The sequence below is a fragment of the Marmota monax genome, unplaced genomic scaffold, assembly GCF_021218885.2.
Source record: "Marmota monax isolate L192 unplaced genomic scaffold, Marmota_monax_Labrador192_F-V1.1 WCK01_AAM20220418_F8-fsc00092, whole genome shotgun sequence".
NCBI classification, from domain to species: Eukaryota; Metazoa; Chordata; class Mammalia; order Rodentia; family Sciuridae; genus Marmota; species Marmota monax.
Window position 1 is genome coordinate 1,134,086 of NW_026692583.1, and position 25,133 is coordinate 1,159,218.

At 41.2% G+C, this 25,133-nt stretch overlaps 1 protein-coding gene across 3 annotated transcripts; it reads right to left on the bottom strand.

The window, feature by feature from the left end:
- Positions 1 to 2,355: 2,355 nt before the first annotated feature.
- Positions 2,356 to 25,113, bottom strand: Gtf2h3 (general transcription factor IIH subunit 3). Of its 3 annotated transcripts, none has more exons than XM_046446029.2 (14): positions 24,997 to 25,113; positions 21,362 to 21,441; positions 20,165 to 20,271; positions 18,477 to 18,643; positions 15,588 to 15,650; positions 14,380 to 14,409; positions 14,153 to 14,181; positions 10,836 to 10,910; positions 9,693 to 9,746; positions 7,469 to 7,537; positions 6,952 to 7,087; positions 6,799 to 6,835; positions 6,627 to 6,717; positions 2,356 to 2,777 (listed from the first exon to the last, which is right to left on the bottom strand). In XM_046446029.2, the coding sequence occupies exons 1-13, from the start codon at positions 25,007 to 25,009 to the stop codon at positions 6,648 to 6,650; spliced, it is 930 nt and encodes a 309-aa protein (XP_046301985.1). In that variant the 5' UTR covers positions 25,010 to 25,113; the 3' UTR covers positions 2,356 to 2,777; positions 6,627 to 6,647. The 3 variants fall into 3 exon arrangements, with proteins under 3 accessions (XP_046301985.1, XP_046301984.1, XP_058435772.1); XM_046446028.2 differs by lacking the exon at positions 2,356 to 2,777 and adding an exon at positions 4,251 to 5,739 and having other exon boundaries at positions 24,997 to 25,112; XM_058579789.1 differs by lacking the exons at positions 2,356 to 2,777; positions 24,997 to 25,113 and adding exons at positions 4,251 to 5,739; positions 24,226 to 24,903.
- Positions 25,114 to 25,133: the final 20 nt, after the last annotated feature.

Here is a 25,133-nt window from a genome sequence, read left to right on the forward strand (position 1 = left end):
TGGGATTACAGGCATGTGTTACCAGGCCTGCTTTTTTAATCTTAAATATTTTGGAGTTTCCAGGCCTCTGTTTTGAATTTATCATTTTATTCCACTATGGTCTAACAATACCTTCTATAACTTTTTTTTTCTAAAATTGAGTTTTATTTTTATAGTCTTAAAACCAAGACATTGTCATAGAGCTTCTGTTGTGTAAACGTGTTAAAATTCTCTTTTGTGGCACAGATTGTTGTCTCTTTTGGAGACTGCTCTGGGTGAATGTATTAAGAATGTTTTTCTTTGCTCCTTCTTCTTGGATGAAGCAGTCTATAATCTCAAATATACTTAGTTGATAGATGCTGCTGTTCAATTCAATCATGTCCTTACCAATTATCTGCCTCCCGAATCTACACATTTCCAGTAGAGGGGTCTTGAAGTCTCCACCTTGAACCAGAGATTCATCTACTTCTCTGCAGTTGTGAGAGTTTTCCTTATGCATTTTGACTCTTATTCTGTGTACATGCGTTTTATTATTTTGCCAAGCTTTATCCCTGATATTAGGGGGATCATGGAAACCTCTTTTTATCCACACAAATGGAACCATGGGGCACCTGGGACCTGATGGCTATGACTGGCATTGGGAGTAAGGTGTGCTGTAGGACTCCATCCTGCCATCTGTGAATGTGCTGCTAGCACCAGGCAGTTTGTGTCAGAACTGAATTGTGCTGTAGGACATTGCATTGGTGACAGAGACACACAGGGGTGCTGGAGAAAGGACTGCACACTTGGTGTCAATACAAATGCCTTCCCATTTGTTTGCTGGTTGGTTTCCAGTTAGAATGAAGTTGGTCGTGTTCATGTCCAGTTGAAAACTTGGGAGTTTCCCTTCGCCCTGCAGTTAATGCAACTCCACTGCAAGAGTGAGCCTACAGGCCCTGGCTTCTAAACAAAGAGGGGAGGTTTGCACCTTAATAAACTCAATTTTATGGGGATTTGGGGGAAGTGGACCTAAAAGGGAATAAGGCTGCAGTACTGTAATTGCAGAGAATTGTTATCATTGTTCTCCCTGTTTTGTATTGGTACTGAGTATGGAACCTCAGGGCACTTGAAGCCACATCCCCAGCCCTGTGGTTTTTGAAACAGGGTCTCTTGCTATGTTCTTGAAGCTGCCTTTGAACTTGCAATCCTCCTGAGTCACTGGCCACCACTCCTGGACTTTCTCCCAGTTCTTGGAAGTTTTTTTCCCACCACACAATTCTCAGCACTCCCGAAGGAAATCCAATAAAAAAACACATGTAAATAAGGTGTGGCCCAGGAGTGGAGCAAGTACAGAAGCGTTGTAGCATTGGCATGAAAATTTCCCCTGTATCTTGGTTCCTCTCTGGGAAACTGCAAAGTGTTTACATCTCTTGGTGTTTACATCTCTCAGTATCTTGGAAGAAAGCCCAGGGGAAAATTACTAAGAAGAAAGCTGTCAAAGACAAACATTTGCTTTTTTTCATCATCTGTCTTTGGGAAACGAATCTACAAATTAAGTAGGCATGGCCACACCCTAAAGTCCGGGTGGTAAAGCATCCACCTGAAAGAAGACATTCCTTTAAGCAACCGTGCTCTGTCCTGTCCTCCTCTCCATGTGATATGTTCACTATAAAGAACACAGAGGGCTGGGGCTGGGGCTCAGTGGTAAAGCACTTGCCTAGCACGTGTGAGGTGCTGGGTTCGATCCTCAGCACCACATATAAATAAATAGATAAAATAAAGGTGCTGTGTCCAACTGCAAATAAAAAAAAAGAATACACCGAAAACCGGCTGTCGTGGCACATGCCTGTATCCCGGCTGCTTGGGAGGCTGAGGCAGGAGGATCTGTTGCAGGGCCTGACTCTGGACCTGCATGGAAGAATGCTTACCCTGCTCACTGTGCAGCAGGGAAGCCCTAACATAGAACACAGGAAGTTTTGGAACAGAGTGCTGTCAGAACACCATGCGCCATTTCCTTGCTCCTTTGACAGGAAGTTATTCCCCTGTTGGCACAAGGTCAGCCTACGTGGCGGTTTCTAGACTCTTGGTGTCTGGACTCCTGTAACATGATATGTTGTGTATCACCTCTGGCCTATTATGACTGTTATATGATAATTGGCACATACCCACTATAAAAGCTATTTTTGCTGTGCAATAAAGCAGACCCTATTCTCTGAAACCATCTCCAAAGGGGTTTTTCTGCACCTTCAAGCTCCCCACAATCGATGCTGGAAGGGCAGGCCCCTCAGTAAGGATCACTTGAGCCCAGGAGTTGAAGTTCAGCATGGACAACGTAGTGAGACCCTGTCTCAAAAAAAGGAGGGTAGGGGAGAAGGAAGAAAAGAATATATACAAAAATAAAAAGGCTGATGGCTTTAGGTTTATGAACCAGTCACTTAGCTTCTCAAGGCTATCAATGTTTGACTCTTGGGAAACTGACCCTAGCCTAGCAGGTTGCTCTTGGACCTGGTAAGTGTTCATATCAGAGCAGGGGCTTTGCTCAGGCATCCTGACTAAGGCTGTATGGGAGGTGCTCGAGCAACTTGGCTCCAAAGGAGACCCACCCAGGGACACTAAAAGCAAACCCAAAGTACTGACCCATGCCCCAGTGTGGATGAACCCTGAGAGCATACAAGTGAAAGCCAGATTCGAAAAGCCTCGCAGTGCAGGACTCCATCCATATGGGAGTGTCCAGAACAGGAAATCCACAGAGACAGGAAGTACATTAGTGGCTGCCAGGAACTAGAATCAGGATTTCTTCTTGGGGTGATAGAAATGTTCTGGAATAAGAGAGTGGCAATGGTTGAACAAATCTGTGAATATATTAAAAATCACTGAATTGTACAATTTTTTTAATGCTTTATTTTTAAAAAAAATCCCAGGGTCTCACTAAGTTGCTTAGGGCCTTGCTAAGTTGCTGGGGCTGAGCCCAAACTTGTGATCCTCCTGCCTCAGCCTCCTGAGTATCTGGGATTACAGGTGTGTCACTGCATCCGGCTGAATTAAACATCTTTAAATAGTTTGTTATAGGAATATATTTCAACTAAACCTTAGCAAGAGGAACCCACTAGGCTGCTAGTGCAGCTCCTCATCTGAACACAGGATGACACCACCTTTTCTGGTTGAGATTCACAAGAGATGTGTTGGAAAGTGCTTTTAGCTCAAGGCCACACATGAAATAAGGATTCCATAAATTTTGGCAATTATTCATTGCAATTATTCATGATGAAAGTGGATTTTCTATTTTTCCTTCTACTTGTGAATGTCGTGATTTTTTTCAGAAAGTATTTAATCATTTTCTATTGTAATTAGAAAAAAAAGTAATAAAAGTATGCCTCACGTCCTGATTTTAGTCACACTGGGCTATTTAGACAGTACTGAAATGAACCATGAAATTCTAGGGTAGTAGTCAAAGGAAGTTATAAGAGGAAAAGCAACTGGTATTTCTGAGTGCAATGGCATTATTAAAAATTGGTACCAGAGAATCATCTTAAAATTCTCATTTCTCTTAATATAAAATGTAGGCCCCAAATTTCAATTCAGTTTTCCATGCACTGCCTGATTTTTACACCATATTTGTTACACCAAAGTGTTTTGGTGCTAAAAATATTCCCTGCACTCTCTCAGAATTACTAGCACTCTAGTAAAACCCTTTGGATAATTTGAAGTAAATAAACTAAATTAAAATAAAAAAAGCCAGGCACGGTGGTGCATTTCTGAAATCCCAGGCTTTGGGAGGCTGAGGCAGGAAGATCTCAAGTTTGAGGCCAGCTTGGGGAAACTTAGTGAGGCCCTCAGGAACTCAGTGAGGCCCTGTCTCAAAATAAAAAAAATAATAATAATAAAAAGGGCTGGGATGTGGCTCAGCAGTTAAGCACCCCTGGGTTCAATCCTCAATACCACAAATCATCATCATCATCATCATGTAATAATATATAATAGTTATAATATAATGATGTAACAATAACAATTGTTGTTATTATTTTTTAAAGCAACAGACTATAGATAAAGCCTAAAAGGATGCCTTCAAAACAGCGGGTTGAAGAGTCACATTCATTCTACCGTTTACTCTGCAAAACAGTAACTGCATGGCATTTAAATATTATAGTACCATAAACTGACCCACTTTTCTGTTATCAAAACATACATGAGACTTCCAACCAGCCTTCTTAAGCCAAAGAAAATATCAAGCAAGTGAAATTTTGCTGACCTTGCTCCCAATGTAAAATACAAACATCAAATCTCTCTTCTAATACTTTCTTAGGAGTTGTACATTAAACCCTTCACACCAACTTTTTATTGTATGGTACTTGTAACAATATATTCATGTATAATTTTGGCAAGATTTGAAATTATATTTTTTCAGTTGAATAAACATTTGTCTGACATTTAATGAAATCCATTTATAAAGTACATGTTTGAGGAAATGTTGAAGGAACATGAGATAAATATGATTAAGAGGAAATAATTCAACCAAGTATGAACATTTAAGTTATTTTGTACAAATTTACACAAAATGTATCATGAACACACAAAAACCAGAACTAAGCAAGTATATAAAACAGTTCAAAAACAAAAAAATAGTGAGAAAACCTTGCTAGTTTGTTTGAAACTTTGTCTTTTATAATTTTTTCCCCCTTAGTACCAGGGATTGAACTCAGGGGTACTCGACCACTGAGCCGCATCCCCAGCCTTATTTTGTATTTTATTTAGCGACAGAGTCTCACTGAGTTGGTTAGGGCCACTAAGTTGCAGAAGCTGGCTTTGAACTCGTGATTCTTCTATGATAGCCTCCCAAGCTGCTGGATTATAGGTGTGCACTACTGTGCCCAGCTGAAACTATTCATCTTTTAGATCTAAATGCTTTACCTCCTATACTTAAAATAGTGAGTCCCATAGTAATTTTTTTTTGAGGTTGCAGATGGACAGCATGTCTTTATTTATTTTTATTATTATTATTAATTTATTTTTTTGTAATTGTAGGGGGATAGAATGCCTTTGTTTATTATTTTTAAGTGGTGCTAAGGATGGAACACAGTGTTTCATACATGCTAGGCAAGTGTTCTACCACTGAGCTACAGCCCTTGCCCTGAAATAGTAATGTTTTTAAAAAACAAACCACTTCTCAAATGCAAGGATTAATAAATACTTGCAAAGCGATCCTCTAAATCATTGTGTATTTGTTAATGAATACAAATCCAGAACACAATCTGAAATTATCTAAGCAAATTATTTAAATAAGACTCAATTTCTGAGATAGTCAAAGAGAAAATTTAAATCTTATTTATATACAAAGTTTTGTACACAAGTGGGTTTTTGTTGATATGCTTTGAAAAAACGAATCCTATCGCCATTCCTTACACTTGCCTACGCTGTGCTGGACACGAAGGGACCCTGAATGATTTCAAGGAAAATCACTGAATAGAAATAGTTAAAGCAATATTTCAAGGAAAACCATTACATAGAAAAATAAAGTCATTGCTAAAATTACAAATCATGTTTGTTTTGAACTTATGGAAGTTTTCATTATTTAGTTCACAGCCTCTAGAGAACAGCTCTACAATATTAACCTTTCTTCTCATTAACAATGACAGATTTTTATCTGCAGACAAGTAACAGAATCCATTTTCCCTGACAAATCCCCCTCAGATCATAGACATCTGCTTCCACAAGTAAGTTCTTCACACGTCGGCTCATGAAGAAAAATTTTCCACATCTAGTACACCTGCTTTCCTCGTTCACCTGAAATCAGATTCTGTAGTTACTCAGTGACAAACTTATTATTGGATAACTCTGTCCAAACGTACTGATAACAGATGAAAGAATAAACATAGGGCTGGGGCTGGGACTTAGCAGTAGAGCGCTCGCCTAGCACGTGAAAGGCCCTGGGTTCGATCCTCAGCACCACATAAAATTAATTTTATTAAATAAAGGTATCCATCTATACTAAAAAATATAAATATTAAAAAAAAGAATAAATGTGATAATATCTGAAGCCAAATCTCAATTGACAATAAGGATTTGTTTACATTTGACCACCGTGGGAGGCAGCTATGAAAGATGCTTTATCTTAATTGATGACTCCATAAATAGCTACTTTTTCCAAAGCTGTGTTAAATTTCACATGCCATGCATTTCAAAGTGAGAATCTGTAAGTTTAAAAGCCTGACTTTGATAAGTGAACATCCCATAAAAAGAAAGTCAGAGATCTCTGCTTTCTTCCCCCTTTCTAGACAAAACACAGAAGACCTGAGGCTGTACTACACAGGATGACCCCTCACACGCCAGTCCCAGAAGCACAAGCTGAGGATGACATGTAGGGAATATTTCTTGTAAAAAACTCACTATATAAATACCTACCCTATTCATATCTGTATTTATCTCAGAGCATCACGGCAAAAATTCTGCCACACAATTTCTACTAATAGCCTTAAAAGTTGCAAATTTTTCTGCCTGTACTGGGGATTGAACACAGGGACTCTACCACTGAAATACCTTCCTAGCCCTTTGATTATTTTTCATTTTGAGTCAGGATCTCATTAAGTTGACCAGGCTGTCCTCAAATTTGCAATCCTCCTGCCTTGGCCACCACAGTCCCTGGGATTACAGGGGCATGCCACCCACCGCACCTGGTAGAAAATGTTTTCTTATCATGTGGACACTTTCAATTTCTTTTTCTTGGCCTTCAGTACAGGAGGAAGAGAAATCTTAAAGGCTGTCCTGAAATGACAGAGAGAGAAGACTTTAAATGCTCTCAAAGCTCTAAACTTGAGCCACACACACAACCTCAAAGATACTTACTCACACGTGGTACAGATAGGGCTGAAATTGCAGAATACTGTAAATAAAAAAAATAAAAACAGAATGGTTTAAAAACTACATAGTTGGGATCTTTTCTACCCTTCCAACATATAAAAAAAGAAAGAAAGAAAGAAACGAGGCCCATGAACTTACTTGACAAACACACTGAGCAGACATAGCCGATTTCAATGAGATTCCGATGACAGAAGCAGGCAGCCCTGTAGTCAACATGAACTGGGGGTGGGAGGATTAACTGAGATCTCTGATCTTGATCAGGAAGAAAAACCCACTGTTTAAAAAAGAAAGAAAGAAAGATAAAAGAAACTTTTACTTAGAATACTTGGAAAAAATAACCAGGAGTCAGAATACATAACAGGTACCAGCCAGCCAACATTAAGGAGGATGCTAAGACAAGCCTTTCCTTAAAAGTCTACTGAGAAATGCATTTTTATTCACTCAGCCCACAATGAACAGCTCCAGCCACAGGCACTGTTTTATAAATGGCCACATGAGACACTGCACAGACGTTACAGGGTCTGAGGACCACCAGACACCAGCCTTCCAAGCTCGGAAACCCGAAGCCACCTGCTTACTCCTCCCCTTGAGTCACTGTCCCTGCTCCCAACCATCTAGGTGACCCACGTGGCAGGCGCTGCTGCAATCTCCTTACCAGTAGATACTGCACGAGGGACGGCATCTGAGGCACTTTCAGGTACAGTCCTCCTGTGATGTCACAAGCCTGCAAGACACACAAAGGGCTATGCCAATCTAGCACCTCTGGGCCTTTCCAGGGGGACGAAATTCCCACCAGTGACTCTCCAGGCCTACAAAAGGTCCAGCTGGTGCATGAAGTTCATTGACTCATCTAACAACTGTTTTCAAGCACTACCACATGCCACGTCCCTGGCTCAGGGACTATGGCAGTAAACAAGACAAACAGTGTCATCCTCAGGAACTGGTGCCTTAGTGCTTTCAAAAGATCAGGAATAGGGCTGGGGCTGGGACTAAGCAGTGGAGCGCTTGCCTAGCATGCATGAGGCACTGGGTTCAATCCTCTGCACCACATAAAAATAAAATAAAGGTATTGTGTCCACCTACCAAAAAAAAAAAAAAAAAAAAAAAAATATATATATATATATATATATATATATTTAAAAAAAAAAGATTAGGAGTAAATGAGACCAGGCAGGATGGCATGCCTGTAACCCCAGCAACTCAGGAGGATGAGGCAGGAAGATCACAAGCTCAAGGCCAGCCTCAGCAACTTATTGAGATTTTGTCTCAAAATAAAAATTTTAAAAGGGGGATCAGTTGGGGCTGTAGCTCAGGGGTAGAGTGCCCCAGTACCCAGCCCCCCAAAAGAGAACGAATTGAGTTAGTAAATACAAGAATAACTTTACAGCTTTATGATCGTTTCTATGAAGAAAAATGAAATAGGGTAGTTACAGAAGGCTTCCTGGGAGGCGACAGAGGCAGGGATCAAGTACAGGCAGAGAGCAGGCCACTCGAGCACCGAGGAACAGGGACCGTGTGGTGCAGCGAGTCTGGCGCTGCTGGGTTTTCGGGCAACAGCCAGGAGGCTGGGGGGTGGGGCTCAGGTCTGCAGGCTCTCAGCAGGCAGGACCTGGACCCTGGAAGAGGACCGAGGTAGAATCCTGTGTGATTTGACACCAGGGTAGGGTTTTTAGGAAGCAAGTTACATCATCTTATTTACATTTTGAAAGCTCCATTCTTTTTTTTCCTGGGTACTGGGTACAGGAGCTGAACGCAGGGGCACTCGACCACTGGACCACATCCCCAGCCCTGTTTTGTATTTAATTAGAGACAGGGTCTCACTGAGTTGCTTAGTGCCTTGCTAAGTTGCTGAGGCTGGCTTTGAACTTGTGATCCTCCTGCCTCGGCCTCCTGAGCTGCTGGGATTACAGGTGTGGGCCACCGTGCCCAGTGAAAGCGCCACTCTTACTGCCATGGTGAGAACCAACTTTGGCAGGAGAGGGTAAGCCTCAAAGCTATTGTAGTCACCTACTGAAGGGAGGGACTCGGGATGTATTTAAAAAGAATCTAAAGGATTTGCCAGGAGATATAAAAGGAGAGGCAGAGGAGACAAGCAAGAGCTGGCTGGGGCTTGACCGCTCAGTGACATTGCCTCTTGCTGAGATGGGCTGCCACTGGGGCAAGAAAAGGCTGTGTAAAAAAAGCTCTCCCATGGGGACCTAAGTTTAAGTGACATCCGGATGTCCAAGAGGATATTCTATGAACACGAATGAATATGTAAGCCTGGAGCCCAGAGGAGCAGCTAGGCCTGGAGCAGGGACACAAAGGCAACAGATGGGGCCAGAGCTCGTTTTCAGTCATGGCAGAAGCAAGCCCACACCATGTAGACTGAAATGTGCAAATAAAAAATGCAATCAATCTTTCTGGTATTTAAATATTGAAATAAAATCATGTGTGCAAGATTATATATACATAAGTGGCTTAAATAACAAATGAAGGTATGCCAAGTACCCTCATTATATACCTATATAAAAATGTTACATTGTATGAACTCCATAAATATGCACATATACTATGTATCAAGTAAAAATAAAAACACGCCTGTAATTCCAGAGGCTTGGGAGGCTGAGATAGGAGGACAGCAAGTTCCAAGCCAGCCTCAACAACTTAGTGACGCCCTCAGTAACTTAGCGAGAACCTGTCCCAAAACAAAAAATGAAAAGGGCTAATGATGTGGCTCAGTGGTTAAGCATCCCTGGGTTCAATCCCCAGTACAAAATAAGTTTGAAAGTCATTCTTTTAGTAGCATTTAATTTAACATAGCCACAGTATTATCATTTTAACACTACTCAAAGTTACTCTTTGTAACTATCAACATCAAGAATTGTTTTAAAACATACCTGTTGGAGAAGTCCTGAATCGGAGTCTAAAACGCAGGCATCGATCAGAATATTCTGAAAGGGACATTTTGAAAATATTACAGAAACAATACCAATAATGACTGTCTTATACGTATCACTTTTTCTTTTTTTTGGTACTGGTGATCAAACCCAGGGGCACTTTACCACTGAGCTACATCTCCAGCCTCTTTTTAATTTTTTTATGTTGAAACAGGATCTCGATAAGTTGCTCAGGCTGGTCTTGAACTTGTGATCCTCAGCCTCCCAAGTTGCTGGGATTATAGGTATGTACCACTGCAACTGGCCTATCTTTTTAAAAAAAAAAAAATATATATATATATATATATATACACATATATTGCTTTAGTTGTAGTTGGACACAATACCTTTATTTTATTTTTATATAATGCTGAGGATCAAACCCAGTGCCCCGCATGTGCTAGGCAAGCGCTCTACTGCTGAGCCACAACCCCAGCCCTGGCCTATCTTTTTTAAACCTGTCAAAGAAAAATATATTAGTTATATTCATCTGAACATCTTTACTGTTTTTAAACTCAAAATATTGAATCTTTGAATGCCTCACTAAAGAGAGAAAAACATAGGCAAGGTTTATGCAGAAAACTGCCAAATCCCAGTCGGCACAGCACTCAGGACTGTAAGACAGCTACTTGGGAGGCTGAGGCAGGAGGATCGGAAGTCCCAGGCCAGCCTGGGCAACATAGCAAAACCCTGTCTCAAAATTTAAAAATGTTTAAAAAGGGCTAGGGACGTAGCTTAGTGGTAGAGTACCTGTGCTGAATCTCTATGACCGCAAAATAAAAAGTAAAAACAAAAACAAAAAAAAGGAAAGGAAAGAAACTGTCAAACTACGGATTGTTGGCTGGGGGCCAAGGATGGACTAAAGGTTCCCTGAAAACGATGACACTGCATGAAAAACCACAGGAGGGCACAGTATTCTGGGGACCCAACTCATTCTCAGGGGTTCTAGGACATAAAACAGACGTGACTGGTTTCCAGCAAAGATCCTGGATTCCTGATCCATTAATAAGACTCTTCACACAGAACGCCCCAAGAAGGTCATTCAAATGACAGAGTCCTTCAATGTGAAACAAATGTCCTCGAAGAGGAAGGCTCTCAACTCACCTGTTTCTGTGCTGCGAAGATGACATTCATGAAGTTCATGTACTGCAGTGCGCTGTCTTCTGCAGCCTTAATAACCTAAAAACCAAGGCCCCGTTAATATCTCTGAGTGTCCCTGGACTCCCACTTAAAAGTCACAACCAATACTGTTTTCCCGATTTGTTTTCCTATTTCCATTTTTAAATACTAAAGGAAAAGATGGCAGCAGAACTTGCCCCTAACCCTTCCCCGAGACGACCCTTGTGACAGTTTGAGCATGCTCCCAGAGAGCACCCCTGCAGACCAACACAGTGCACAGAGGGGCTCCACTGGTCTCCTACACCTGATTGTCATGCCATGATACATGGAGGGAAGAGATCTTCTTACATCAATGAAATAAAACAGCTGTGTGTCACTTAATGACGGGGATAAGTTCCTAGGAATGAGTCACTGGGTAATTCTGCTGTTTGAACATTGTAGAGTGAACTTTTCACACATCTAGATGGTACCATCTACCATATGGCGACAGGGTCTATACCTCGTATATGCAGTCCACACTGACAAAACACCACCATGCAGTGCATGAGTATATACGGTACTTCTTGCTGACTTCTCAGATTTCTAGTATTTAACCAATTATCTGCAGAGGACATTTAAGCAGTTTCCAATTCTCTCTTATGATGTTCAGATGACACCCTCACGTACCCTTTGCTCCCTGATTGCCTCCAGAAGACTGCTAGTGTATGCACTGATTTTTTTCCCCTTCAGTACTGGGGACTGAACCCAGCGTCTCACACATGCCAGGTGGACACTCTACCACTGGGCTACATCCCAGCCTTTTTGTTTTGATTTTGGTACCAGGGATTGAACCCAGATTGAGCCACATTTCCAGACTTTTTTTTATTTAGAGACAGGGTCTCACTAAGTTGCTTGGGGCCTCATTAAGTTGCTGAGGCTGGCTTTGAACTTTCGATTCTCTTCACTCAGCCTCCTGAATCACTGGGATTACAGGTATATGTCATCATGCCCAGCCTTTTCCTTTTAATATACTTTTTTTTAGTTGTAATAGACGTTTATTTATTTACACACAGTGCTGAGAATAGAACCCAGTGCCTCACACATGACAGATACGCGTGCTACCGCTGAGCTCCAGCCCCAGCCCCAGCCCCAGCAGCCTTTTGCTTTTTGAAACAGGGTCTCCCTTCATTGTTGGCTCACGGCTGGCCTTGAACTTTCGATCCTCCTGCCTCAGCCTCCCAAGTGCTAGGATTACAGGTGTGCACCATATCCAGGCACACACTTAATCTTGATATAGATCATAAACCAAAAATCTTATCAATGTATCCTTTCATCAGAAGAGCATGAAAACAACCAATCTAGCAAAAAAACAGCTGCACACATCTGTAATCCTAGCTACTCAGGAGGCTGGGGCATGAGGCCCGTAAATTTGAGGCTAAGGATGAACTCAGTGGATAAGCCCCCGGTTCAATCCCCAGTATTAGAGAGAGAGAGAGAGAGAGAGAGAGAGAGAGAGAAAACACAACCAATCCGTAACACTGCCAGCAACCCCAGGAACTGCCATGGTTTTTCTCATTTGTGCTAAGCAACAATGAAAATTCCATTACCTGCAATGATTCTGCTTACCAGTCAAGCTGAACATTTTCTTTTTCCTTTTTTGTACTGGGAATTGAACCCAAGGTCACTTAGCTACTGAATCACATCCCTACCTATCTTTTTTTTTTGGGACAGAGTCTCAGTAAGTCCTTAGGCCCTAGCTAATTTGCTGAGGTTGGTCCTGAATTTGTGATCCTCTTACCTCAGCCTCGGAGTCACTGGGATTACCACAGGCATGTACCCTGCACCCAGCTCAGGCTGAACATTTTCAAATGCTAGAACTGGCCACTTGCATTCTTCTTTTGCAGGCTCTTCTTTTTTTTTTTTTAATATTTACTTTTTAGTTGTAGTTGGACACAATAACTTTATTTATTTATTTTTATGTGGTGCTGAGGATCAAACCCAGGGCCTCACACGAGCCAGGCAAGCACTCTACCACTGAGCCACAACCCCAGCCCTCATTTTTTTTTCTACCTGTTTTTCTAGAGTGAAAGTTTAAAAGTTTGACTTTTAAAGATTAGCTTTTAATAAGAGTTCTTTTTTTGTTGTTTTAGAAATACAACATCAATTCTCTATAATGTAATTATACTGAAAAATACTTTTTTGTTTGTCTTTGTTTTGAGGGTTTTATTTACTTATTTCTTTTTATGAGGAGTAAAGCCCTCCCTAAGTTCCATGCTTAATAAAGTACTTGCCTCTCAAGATTATCAAAGGATATTTTCTCTTAGCATTTTTGTGACTCAAAATTTAATACTACAAGGTCTGATCTTTGGTAGGACAGATTTAGGTATCAGTAGTGAGACAGGAATCTTCTTTGTTTTGCCCCAAACATCCAATGGGCAGGCCCAGCACTTTTTATTGAATAATCAATTTTTTCTAGTTTAAGTGTCCTTTGTCCCAAGCCATCCTTTGGTAGGAATGTGATTCATTTCTGGACTCCAGGCTTTCCCAAATTATTTGCTGCTACTGTGCCAATGCCACACTGTCACTGTGGCCTCACAACGTACTTTTAATGACTTACAGGGCACGCCCTATTTATTTATTTTTTAATATTTATTTATTTTTTAGTTGTCAGTGGACCTTTATTTGTTTATTTATATGTGGTGCTGACGATGCAACCCAGAGTCTCACCCATGCCAGGCAAGTGCTCTACCACTGAGACACAACCCCAGCCCTCCACATCCTATTTATTATTCCCTTTTAGAAAGAACCTATTTCCTTTCACTTATTCTTCACTTATTACATAGCTGAATTTTTTAAAAAATCTCCCCAGCCTGCTAGGAAAAAAAAAAAAAAATTCATTGATTTTCTAACAGATTGCATTGAATATTCAGTGTGATTTTAGAAAACTTCACATCTAACAATTAAATATGGCTCTCCATTTATTTAATTTTTTAAAAAATGTTCTTAGTTATACTCCATTTAATTTTTTTATTTCAGAATTTTAGTGTTTTTTTAATTGTCAATTTACATAATGCCTGTTTAAATTAATTCTGCTTTTTTCTTTTATTTTAAATGGGTCTTATTCCTACTATTTTCCAATTTAGGTAGTCATATATAAACATATTATTAACTTTTTTTTTTTTAATATTTATTTTTTAGTTTTTTGGCGGACACAACATCTTTGTTTGTATGTGGTGCTAAGGATCGAACCAGGGCCGCACGCATGCCAGTGGAGCGCTTGAGCCACATCCCAAGCCCCATATTATTAACTTTTAAAATCTTACCAATATCCTTGATTTCATCTCCTGATTATCTATAAAGAGATAAAAACATTACAATTTAATTGAATAACAATGTAGCTTATCAAACATGTATGGTTATGACTGCTGTTAAATGAATAACAATACAACTTATTAAGCATATGAAACATACGGTTTTCCAACTAAGTTGGAAAACTTATAGACAGTGGTAAAATAAACAGTATTACAGTTCCATAAAAAAGTGCTCTTACCTTTAACTTCCTTGTTTATTCTGTGAATGTCTTATTTTCTTAATATTAAGGAAAACAAAAATTTTATTTCATAAATACTTATAATAAACAAAAAAATAACCTTAAATTTTAGTTAAATAAACTCAGTGACCAGCTAGATGAAAAAAAAGAAATGGTGATAAGACACACAAGAGTGATCAGGCTTTTTGATTACTACCTTTGTAATCAACTGGGCTCTGTATGGTCTTTGTTTCAAATGATTAAAACTACTAACATCTGCCGGCGGTGGCACACACCTATAATCCCAGTGGCTCAAGAGGCTGAGGCAGGAGTTTTGCAAGTTCAAAGCCAGCCTCAGCAACTTAGTAACATCCTGTCTCAAAATAAAATATTTTTAAAAGGCTGGGAATGTGGACTCAGTGTTTAGGTGCCCCTGGTTCAATCCCTGCTACCAAAAAAAAAAAAAAATTACATCTGATTGTCCTAATTTAATAAAAAAAATTGGGGGTTTTAGTTGGACACAAGTGTTCTGCCAGAGTCACAGCCCAGCCTGACTGTTCTATTATTATCCAATGCATCCTAGATCTGAATACTGCAACAACATACAAATCAATAAACCAATCAAATGAGATAGATTTTAAAACCATACAAAGATGATCAGGCAACCTGGGTCAAAGTCTAGAACACAGGAATCATCTGGTACTGTCCTAAAAAATAAAAGCAAAAGGACTGGGGCACAGCTCAGGGGCACAGCACTTTCCTAGCATAAATGAGGTTCTGAGTTCAATCCCTAGTACTGCAAAATAATAACAATACGATTGCATAATACAGACAGTGCTGTGCCTTCCGCTAAGTGCACTAGCCTGTGGGAAGGGGCAGCTCACTAAGCTGACAGGTCAGTAAACAGCTTCTAAAGTTAAACACTGTTTCCAACTCAAGACCGAAAATTTTTTAAAATGCCACCTTATCAAAATTAGAAACAAGAAAGCATCTGAAGAATCGTTTGTTGCAGGCATAAGGACATTCGGGAGGAACTGGAGTTCATTCTTCCCTCATTTTAAAGTTTTATAGGTGATCTCAAAGCCAAGATAAACTATATACCTTAAATTATCATACTGACCACTTCAGAACCCTCAGGCTTTAGAGACACCCAAGGTCTAAGAAATGCCGGGAGGTTAAACACACTCATCACAGAAGACTGTTTCCAAGCAAGTCAAACACCAGGATACAGCAGAGGGCTTTGGCCAGGGATCCCGCCAGCAGAGTTTCCGTATGTTGACCCTTAATGTCACCTACAAATAATAAAAAGCATTAAAGAGGTAATATTTAAGTACTTTCTTCAACTAAAGCCATTTTCAAACTGAAGTGTTCGTGAGTAAAAGAAAATGATGATATTTTCAGGTTGGGTTTAAAAATAGCAACTTGTTCCCAGTTATACTTAAAAAAAAAAACAACTTTGAAACCTTTTCTCAACTTAAAATATCCAGGTGCTTGGTTCAGGCTGAAATAAGGGTGGGGCTCCAGTCTGGGATGGTAAGAAAGTTCTAGAGATGGGCGGTGCGAAGACTGCTCAGCTGCGGGACACTTAACATAATGAGCTATACACTTAAAAACTGTTAAAATGGTACATTTTTTGCTATGTAAATTTTAAATTAAAAATTCTAAAAATCAGTAAATAGTAAATTTCATCTAGATTTTACTGTAATGAAAAGCTTTCAAAAAATGTTTAATTATGGGGCTGTGGCTGGGGCTCTAGTGATTGAGCGCTCGCCTAGCTGTGCGGGGCCCTGGGTTCGATCCTCAGTACCACATATAAACAAAGTTATCGTGTGCAACTACAACTAAAAAAATAAATAAACATCTTTTTAAAAAATTTAATTATGAAGGCTGGGGTGTGGCTCAATGGAAGAGTACTTGTCTAGCAAATATGCCCTGGGTTTGATCCCCAGCACTGAAGGAGAAAAAAAAAAAAAGGGTGAATTTTTGATCCTTTTGTTATCTTGAAAGGTTCAAGATTAACCATCTAAGCCAGCACAATGGCACATACCTGTAATCCCAGCTGCTCATGAGATTGAGACAGGAGGATCATGAGTTCAAAGCCAGACTCAGCAACTTGGTGAGACCTGTCTCTAAATTAAATAAAATTTAAAAGGGCTTGGGATGTGGCTCAGTGGTTAAGTGTTCTTGGGTTCAATCCCTGGTACCAAAAAGCAAATAAATAAATAACCATCTACATTGCACGAAATGTCACATATGGGGATAGGGATGTGGATCAGTGGTGAGCACTTGCCTAGCATACATGAGGTCCTGGGTTCCAGCTTCAGTATCATAAATAAAATTAAAAATTTAAAATGTCATGTATAACTATAGACAGCCTGGACAGGGACTGGGCTGAGGCTCCCTGCCACCTTTTCCCACTTCTTCCACTATCCACTGAGGCTAGTCAGTAGAGAGCAGAGAACCCCTTTCCTCTCCTTATGAGAAACAGAGGCAGTCTACTATTTGTTTGATGCTATGGGTAAAAACAGAGAGTTTTCTGTTTGTTTTGTGGTAATAGGAATGAACCCAAGAGTGATTTATATCTCCAAACCCTTCTATTTTTTATTTTGAGACAGAGTCTCACTAAGGTGCTGTGGCTGGCCTTAAAACTTTGATCCTCTAGCCTTAGCCTCCCAAATCCCTGGGATTACAGGTGTGTGCCACCACGTATGGCTGAAAAAGGTCACTCTTTTAAGAAATCAAAATCCAAATCCTGCAACTCAAGAGGGTGAGGAGTCCAGAATTACACTGTGTAAAGGGGACTGTAGCTGGTCCAGGAGATGCTGGAGATCAAACCCAGAGCCTCAAGCATGCTAGGCAAGCACTCTTCTCTCTAGCTATGCCTCCAGGCCCAGGACCCAGGAAAGGTGGTAAAGATTAAACAAAAAAGTTGACCCTATCCTGGAGGCCAGTGATTCTCAAAGCAAGATTCTGGAACCCGCTATAGGAACACTGCCTGGGAACTCAGAAATTCAAATTCTTGGGTTCTCCCCCTGTACTCTGCTTTAATAAGCCTTCAACTGATTTTTTTTTTTTTTTTTTTTTTTTTTTTGCGGGGAGACTACTGGGTATTGAACTCAGGGGCATTTAACCACTGAGCCACATCTCCAGCCCTTTTTATTTTTTATTTTAAGATAGGGTCTCACCAAGTTGCTTAGGGCCTCCCTAAATTACTGAGGCTATCTTTGATCCCATGAACTTCCTGGCTCAGCCTCCCAAGCCATCGGGATTACATGCGTGCACCACTGAGCCCAGCTCCTCTAAATGATTCTTAATATCTTTATTGAGGTATGTTTTATAGACCACAAAACTCAGTCCTACTCAATTATTCCTAGAAAGTTTACAGCTGTGCAGCCATCGCCACAATCCAATCTCCACACAGCTTCCCAGAGCCATCGGTGGTCACCCCTTGTCCTTCCAGCCCTGGGCAGAAACTTCTGTGTCTGAAGCCCCCTTTTCTGTCCATGTGGCTCTGACACACACTAAGGTCTGACAAAGTCACAACTGCAGACAACAGGCAACCTGTAAAGGCCTGTGAGGCTGCTGAGATGGGTGTGAGGAGAAGGGAGGGGTCAACAATGAAACTTTGCATCTGGAGACACAGGTGAATTGGGGGACCAACAGGAGGTGACAACGGTGGTGTCCTTGAGGGCAAGGATAATGGAATCTGGGCAATGTGAAGGAGATGGGGGGGGGGGGCACTGAAATGGAGACCAAGAAGTTTGATGCAAAACACATGCACACACACAAGCAGATATGTGCGGGAACAAGATGAAGGAAAAGCTAGAAACAGAGACTAGGAAAGAATGGTCCATAAAAGAGGAAAACCAGATCAACAGAACATCCCCTGAAACAGGCTGCTCAGAGTTGCGAGAAGCAGCAGCAGCTGGTCAGTGGTGTCGAGGCTATAGAGCCAAATACTGTGCAGACTGGATGAGAGATTCCCAGAAAGAAAAGGAAGAGGGAGAGTGTGCAAGCAGACTGCACAGGAGCCTCAAATCTTTGCTGTGAAGGCCTGAAGAACCTCCCAAATCAAGTCCATTACCAAAATAATAGCCATGAAAATAAAAAGCTGTTACTTTTGGTGATCAGATCCTTAATTTCTTCAACAATAACTTCATTTGCTGCTGTTAAGAGCTCATATTTTCCATCTTTACTGCCCGAAGGATTCAATTCAGAAGGAAAGTTGCTAGAGTCTCCAAAGAAGTCTCCAAGTCGGCCATTCTTCCCAGGATACAGAAACCGACTGAAATAGCAGTGAAAAGAACTCTAGTTACGGCAAGACTCACTGCCCTCCTTTCACTCATGATTAGAATGAAATTCAGAAAAAACAAAATCATATCAATTCTGGACTCACAAGATTCTATTTACTGTAATAATTTCATTTTTTAAAAAATACATAAAACAGGCACATTGGTAAATATTTCACTTGTCACCACGGAATACTTTAATGGTTCCACTGCTTCTGGAAAAATGTGAGGAGATAAAGGCTGAGCGCGTACTCAGTGGCAGAGCACTTACCCAGCATGCTGAGGCCGTGGGCTAGGCCCCAGCACCACAACAGAAAAATGACATGAGGGTACTGGGCCACAGACCCAGATGACAATTAGAAGATGTCACATCAAATTCTAACTCACTGCTAAGTTATTATTTGAGCTCTACACTATCTACCCCAGTAATAAAGGTTTAGTAATAAAGATTTGGGTTCCTGAAAAAGATTCTCCGGTGCTTATAACTCTTAGAATAATCATGCAGAGGACACATTTGATTTCATTTTTGAAAACTAAAAATGCTGCCAGTTACACCATTTACTAGTATCTTAACAAAAACAACATCATATTTCTTATCCAATTCTGAGAAAAATACACAGCAAGGATGGGAACCGAAGTCTGTACTTGGTGCCCTGGACTCTTGTTCCACCAAAGGAAGTATAACTCTTAACAATTAAGGTAATTAGAAAAGTATCCAAGGACCTCTACAAAATATGTTGGTAAATAAGAGTCACTTCCATCGTGATGTGACAGTTAAGATAGAGAAGAGCTGGAGCTTATAACGGGGACCTGATCATACAGTCAGTACATAATGTGCCAAGTAAACATGGTCAGCAGCACTCATGAAAAATACATAGAAAAATCTACACATATCTACACTCACATGCACCATCTGGTAGTGAGTCTAACAACCCGTTTTTTCTGTTTTTGTACAGGGATTAAACCCAAGGGTACTTAACCACTGAGCCATATCCCGGGTCTTTTTTTAATTTTGAGACGGGGTCTCAATAAGTTGCTTAGGGCCTCACTACGTTGCTGAGGTTGGTCTCAAATATGCGATTCTTCTGCCTCAGTTTCTGGATTTTCCGGGATTACAAGTATGTGTCACAGCACCCGGCCAGAGCCAAGGTCGCTGCTGCTCATGGTCACACCAGGAGAGGCAGGCAGAGCTGCCCTGGCTTAAAGGAGCATGACCACACATGCAGTGGAATCTGCCCTTTGGGGAGGAGCAATAAGGAAGGAGCTGGGAGTTGCCAGCCTGGTTGTTCGTTATTCTTCTTAGACAATATAGTTGATTTGTGTAAATGAAATGTGTCACTGTGCAAGTCAACTTTTTATCAGTGTTCTTACATATTGAAATGCACATGTACTACTGTTCACCACAACCAGAAAATTTTATTTTATAATGTAGACTAGAAACAGCACATCCCAACTGGCACAAAAACCTCAAAAATGTCAAGCAGTGAACACAAAGTGGTCCTAAGAGTCATGTATACCTTTCTTGAATGTGACTTGCTATCACAGCAAGCTTGTTGGAACGATTCATGAATAAATGGGAGTTTCCCAGCACCATCACGGCGTCAATGCATCTGGATAAAGTGAACTGTGGAACAAACAGGAGACATGGGGACAACAGGCTCACTCTCCAATAACTCAGATTACAGAATGACTTTAAAGATATATAAACCCATTCATAGGATAAAACTGCACAACAATACACAAACACACCAACACCCATAACGAGTGCACAAGAACCAGCCTTCTAAGTAAGGTCTGAGAGTGCCCTGGTTTTGATATTGTGCCACAGTTGTGTAATATGTCACCACTGGGGGAATCAGGAATGGGCCATGGGATCACTCTCCACCATGTTTAAAGTTTCCCGTCAGCCTATGATAACTTTTTTTTTTTTTTTGGTGGTGCTAGACATTGAACCCAGGACCTTGTGCATGAGAGGCAAGCACTCTGCCAACTGTGCTTTCTCTCCAGCCCAGACTATGATAATTTTTTAAAAGACTACTTACTATATAAGTCAATTTATTAAATGTTCAGAAAAGGCAATATAGACACAGAAGGCAAATCTGACAAAAAACTTGTATCTAGAATTTATAAAGAGATCTCAAAACACAAACCACCTGCATTGCAGCTTGGGATGGAGGCAAAAATTGACTGTAAACAGACCTGAGAGAACTTCAGGTGACAAAAGAAATGTTCTAAAATGGGATTGTGGTGCTCGTTACACAACTTCACTAACTTACTAAAAAGTCACAGAAGTGTATGTTATAATTTATGTAAATTATACCTCAATAAAGCCAGTTTTTTTTTTTTAAGTTGCAGTTGGACACAATACCTTTATTTTATTTATTTATTTTCATGTGGTTCTGAGGATCAAACCCAGGGCCTCACACATACTAGGCAAGCCTTCTACCTCTGAGCCACAACCCCAGCCCCAACCCAGGTTTTTTTTTTTTTTTTTTTTTTTTTTTTTTAATATTTATTTATTTAGTTAGTTATTGGCAGACACAACATCTTTGTTTGTATGTGGTGCTGAGGATCGAACCTGGGCCGCACGCATGACAGGCGAGCGCGCTACCACTTGAGCCACATCCCCAGCCCCAACCCAGGTTTTTTTAAAGTAATATAAACATATACAAGTTAAAACAGAAACATCCAAAGACCTCTTCCAGCCATCTTACCTGAGATTCCTTTAATGCTTGCTTCCCCCACCAAATTGGGTTGGCATCAACTATGATAACCAGAAGATTCAATTCATCTTCTGAAAACATTAACAAGAAATGAAATTTAAAAACATTTGCTGCATAAAAATGAATCAAAGCTGACATTCCCAATGTGTACAATAAATCCACTACATGGCTCTAAATGTTTCTTGTTTTTAAGAAATTTTTTTTGTAGTTATAGATGGACAACATACCTTTATTTTATTTATTTATGTGGTACTGAGGATTGAACCCAGTGCCTCACACATGCTAGTCAAGTGCTCTGCCACTGAGCTACAACCCCAGCTCCATGTTTATCCTCTTATAATCATACGATTAACAGAAAGCCACTTGCTTTAAAGGTTTAAGCTCAGACGGCCCTTGCCTGCTCCCTATTCTGCTGCATGCTCTAGAATACCATGAGCCATATTTCATCAAACCTAAGGCAATATGGATTATGAAATATGCACACAGACACACCCCTTTTGGGCTGGGGATCAAACCCAGGGCACTTTACCCCTGAGCTACATCCCCAGTCCTTTTAACTCTTTGAGACAGGATCTAAGTTGCTTAGGACTTCACTTAAATTGCTGAGGCTGGCCTTGAACTTGCCATCCTTCTGCCTTAGCTTCCCAAATTGCTGGGATTACATCATGCCCCAGCATGCCTGGCAAAATGTGCCCTTATTTAAGGTACCGCTAAGAAAAAAAAAAAAAAATGCTGCCATCTTCATTGTAGAACACCATCTGGCTTTCAGCAAAGGCAGGAATTTCTGTCTGTTCACAACTTATCCTCAGCTCCTAGCACACAACAAGTGATCAGTAACTATCTACTCAATGAACCCAAAGTTATTCACACTTTAAATGCCTGGTTAGGGACAGAAAATCTTGAATAACCAGTAGTACAATCACCAGTGAGAGAACCACAGGCACAGAGGTGAAGGGGAAGCCCAGAGTCAACTTGGCTCAGCGATCATCCAGTCACCTCGCAACAAGCCAACTGAACATGGAACCAATTTTTAAAAAGTAAAAACCAAAAGGGGAAGATCAATTTACTATGAAAAGGAATCATGCCGCTTTCCAATTGTGAAAGACAAGACATAACTAAACAGGCTACCGTAACGTAGTACTCACTCAATATTTATAGTAAGCACCAGTACTGGCTGTTGGGGTCTTGGGTCCATGTCCACAGAGCTAGACTTTTAACTGAGGTGGCAGACAGGTGAACACCTGAGTGCACTGGAATGAGAAGCCGAGGGTGCTCCTGTGATATGCAGAGCAGTGACGCCCTTCCTACCTCTACACCCTCCTTCCTGTGATTCCCTCTCCTATATCAGGATAATCCTCTCCCATTTTTGTTTCTGCATATCCAAAATCCTAGTTTCTTTTCAAAGTCTCAAACCAGCCAGGCGTGGTGGCACATGCCTGTAATCCCAGCAGCTCGGAGGCTGAGACAGGAGGATCACAGTTCAAAGTCAGCCTCAGCAAAAAGCAAGGCACTACACAACTCAGTGAGACTCTGTCTCTAAATAAAATACAAAAAACAGGACGGGGGATGTGGCTCAGTAGTCAAGTGCCCCTGAATTCAATTCCTGGTACCCCCCCCCCAAAAAAAGTCCCAAACCAGTGTAACCTCTTTCTTCCAGAGGTGATGGCCCTCCCATCTTGGGGGCTGGGAGGTTCCAGACTGCTCCACACTAGGCACTGGCATCTATGATCCCACAACCCCATTCCATCCTGACTGCAACCCAGCAAGGGACATAGTACTGCTGTCTTTCATCAGTTATAATATGTACCCCCTCCTTTTAAAAACCTAGATAGTACCCTACAATTAAGATTGGCAGCATTTTTTTCCCTAAGTGATACTGCACATTTTGTAATGCATATTATCTTAGTTTTGATAAATATGGTATATAGTATCCCTATTTTGCAAATGAATGTAACTTGTTCTAAGTCACACGGACTCTTAGCAAGTGGAAAAACCAATTTGTTGACTCTAAAGACTAACACTTCAGGGCTGGGGATGTGGCTCAAGCGGTAGCGCGCTCGCCTGGCGTGTGTGCGGCCCGGGTTTGATCCTCAGCACCACATATAAAGATGCTGTGTCCGCCGAAAACTAAAAAATAAATATTAAAAAAAAAAAAAAAGACTGACACTTCAGGGGCTGGGGCTCAGCGGTAGAGCACTCGCCTGGCACGTGTAAGGCACTGGGTTCGATCCTCAGCACCACATAAAAATAAATAAATAAAATAAAGGTATTGTGTCCAACTACAACTAAAAAATAAATATTCTTTAAAAAAACATTATTTAAAAAAAAAAAAGACTGACACTTCATGGCCCACTGTCTTACCTCTGCCTACCACCAACACCACTAACTAACTCTCTTCTAGTGACATTTGACACCAACTGTGTTTCTGATTTCTCTTCCCAATACTGCCTGCTGGACTAGACACCTTAAGGAATAATGATTTTTTTTTTTTCTTTTGCTATCCCAGGTTGAGATAATCCCTGTAAATCACATAATGAAGCACCAAGCCCTGAAGCTAACTGTGCCTGCTGCAGGCCCCTCCATACCCCACAGCCTGTAAGCCTTTGTCTTAATTCGCCCTCAGGCCCCAACATAAAATCCTCAGGCTTTTCAGTCCTTGCTACTGCCTAAAATTTTGAGAAAGAGGAAAAAAAAATGTGGTCTGTCAGAAGTATGGCTCTACACACTGCAATGTCCTGTAAATTTCCTTCTGTTTCTCTACCTTACTTGCAAACCAGAAATGCCAGGCCTGTGTCCTTCACAGGGTTGTGAGGCCAGTGAAAACGGATAAAGGGAGTATGATCCATTGTCCTCACCTCTCAGTGGACCTCCCAAAGTCTAGTGTTGCCCCTCACAGTTCACCTTCCACACAGCAGCCAAGTGATCTTTTAAAATTGGAAATCAAAAGTCTTTGCTTAAAACCCTGAAACGGCTTCGTAAAATAAAGCCCACAAGACTCTTCATGATTTGCATGACCAAAATCCAGCTCATTCTCAAGCTCATTCATTTCACTTCTATTTCTTCAAGACATTAAGGCCCTATAATTGGTAGTTTAATGTATAGATGAAAGTCTCTCCACCTTCCTCTACCAAGCTCCCTGTTTCCCTCTTCTCAGTGTAAACTGGTAATTCGACCAACCACAGGGCCTTTGCATTTGAAATATACTTCCCGCAGAGTTTCACAGTCATTCGAGTTCCACTATGTCGCTTTTTTCTGGACTCCCAATGAAGTAGCTCCTCCTTGATCATAGTCCCCACAAAGTCCTTTTATATTTCCTCTTACAATGTCTCACAACTCTTGTTACCCTTTGGGATTTTATTTACTTGCCGAATACCCCTCTTGCTCACAGTGACCTCCTCAAGCATCCCCGTCCGCCACGTTCTCTACCGTATTGCCCAGCGCAGAAAATACTGCCTGGCGCACAAGCGATCCAAAAGTAGCTCCTGAATGAATGGAGGGACACAAAGCTCCTCCACTAAAACCCAAAGGGGTTCCATCCGGCCCAAAGACGCACTCTGCTTGGCAGGTCCGGGCCAGGCCCACTCCGCCCAGCCCCGGGGTCGGGTCCCTCCCTGCGCGGCCCTCACCGTCAGACACCATTGCGACCCCGTCCCTCTGCGCAGAGAACTAGCGGTCGAGCGTGCGGCTCTGGAGCCAGCGCACCCCAACTTCCGGCGCCGCGAGTGACGCACGCGTGGCTGGGCCCGGGCGCGAGCGGCACTCA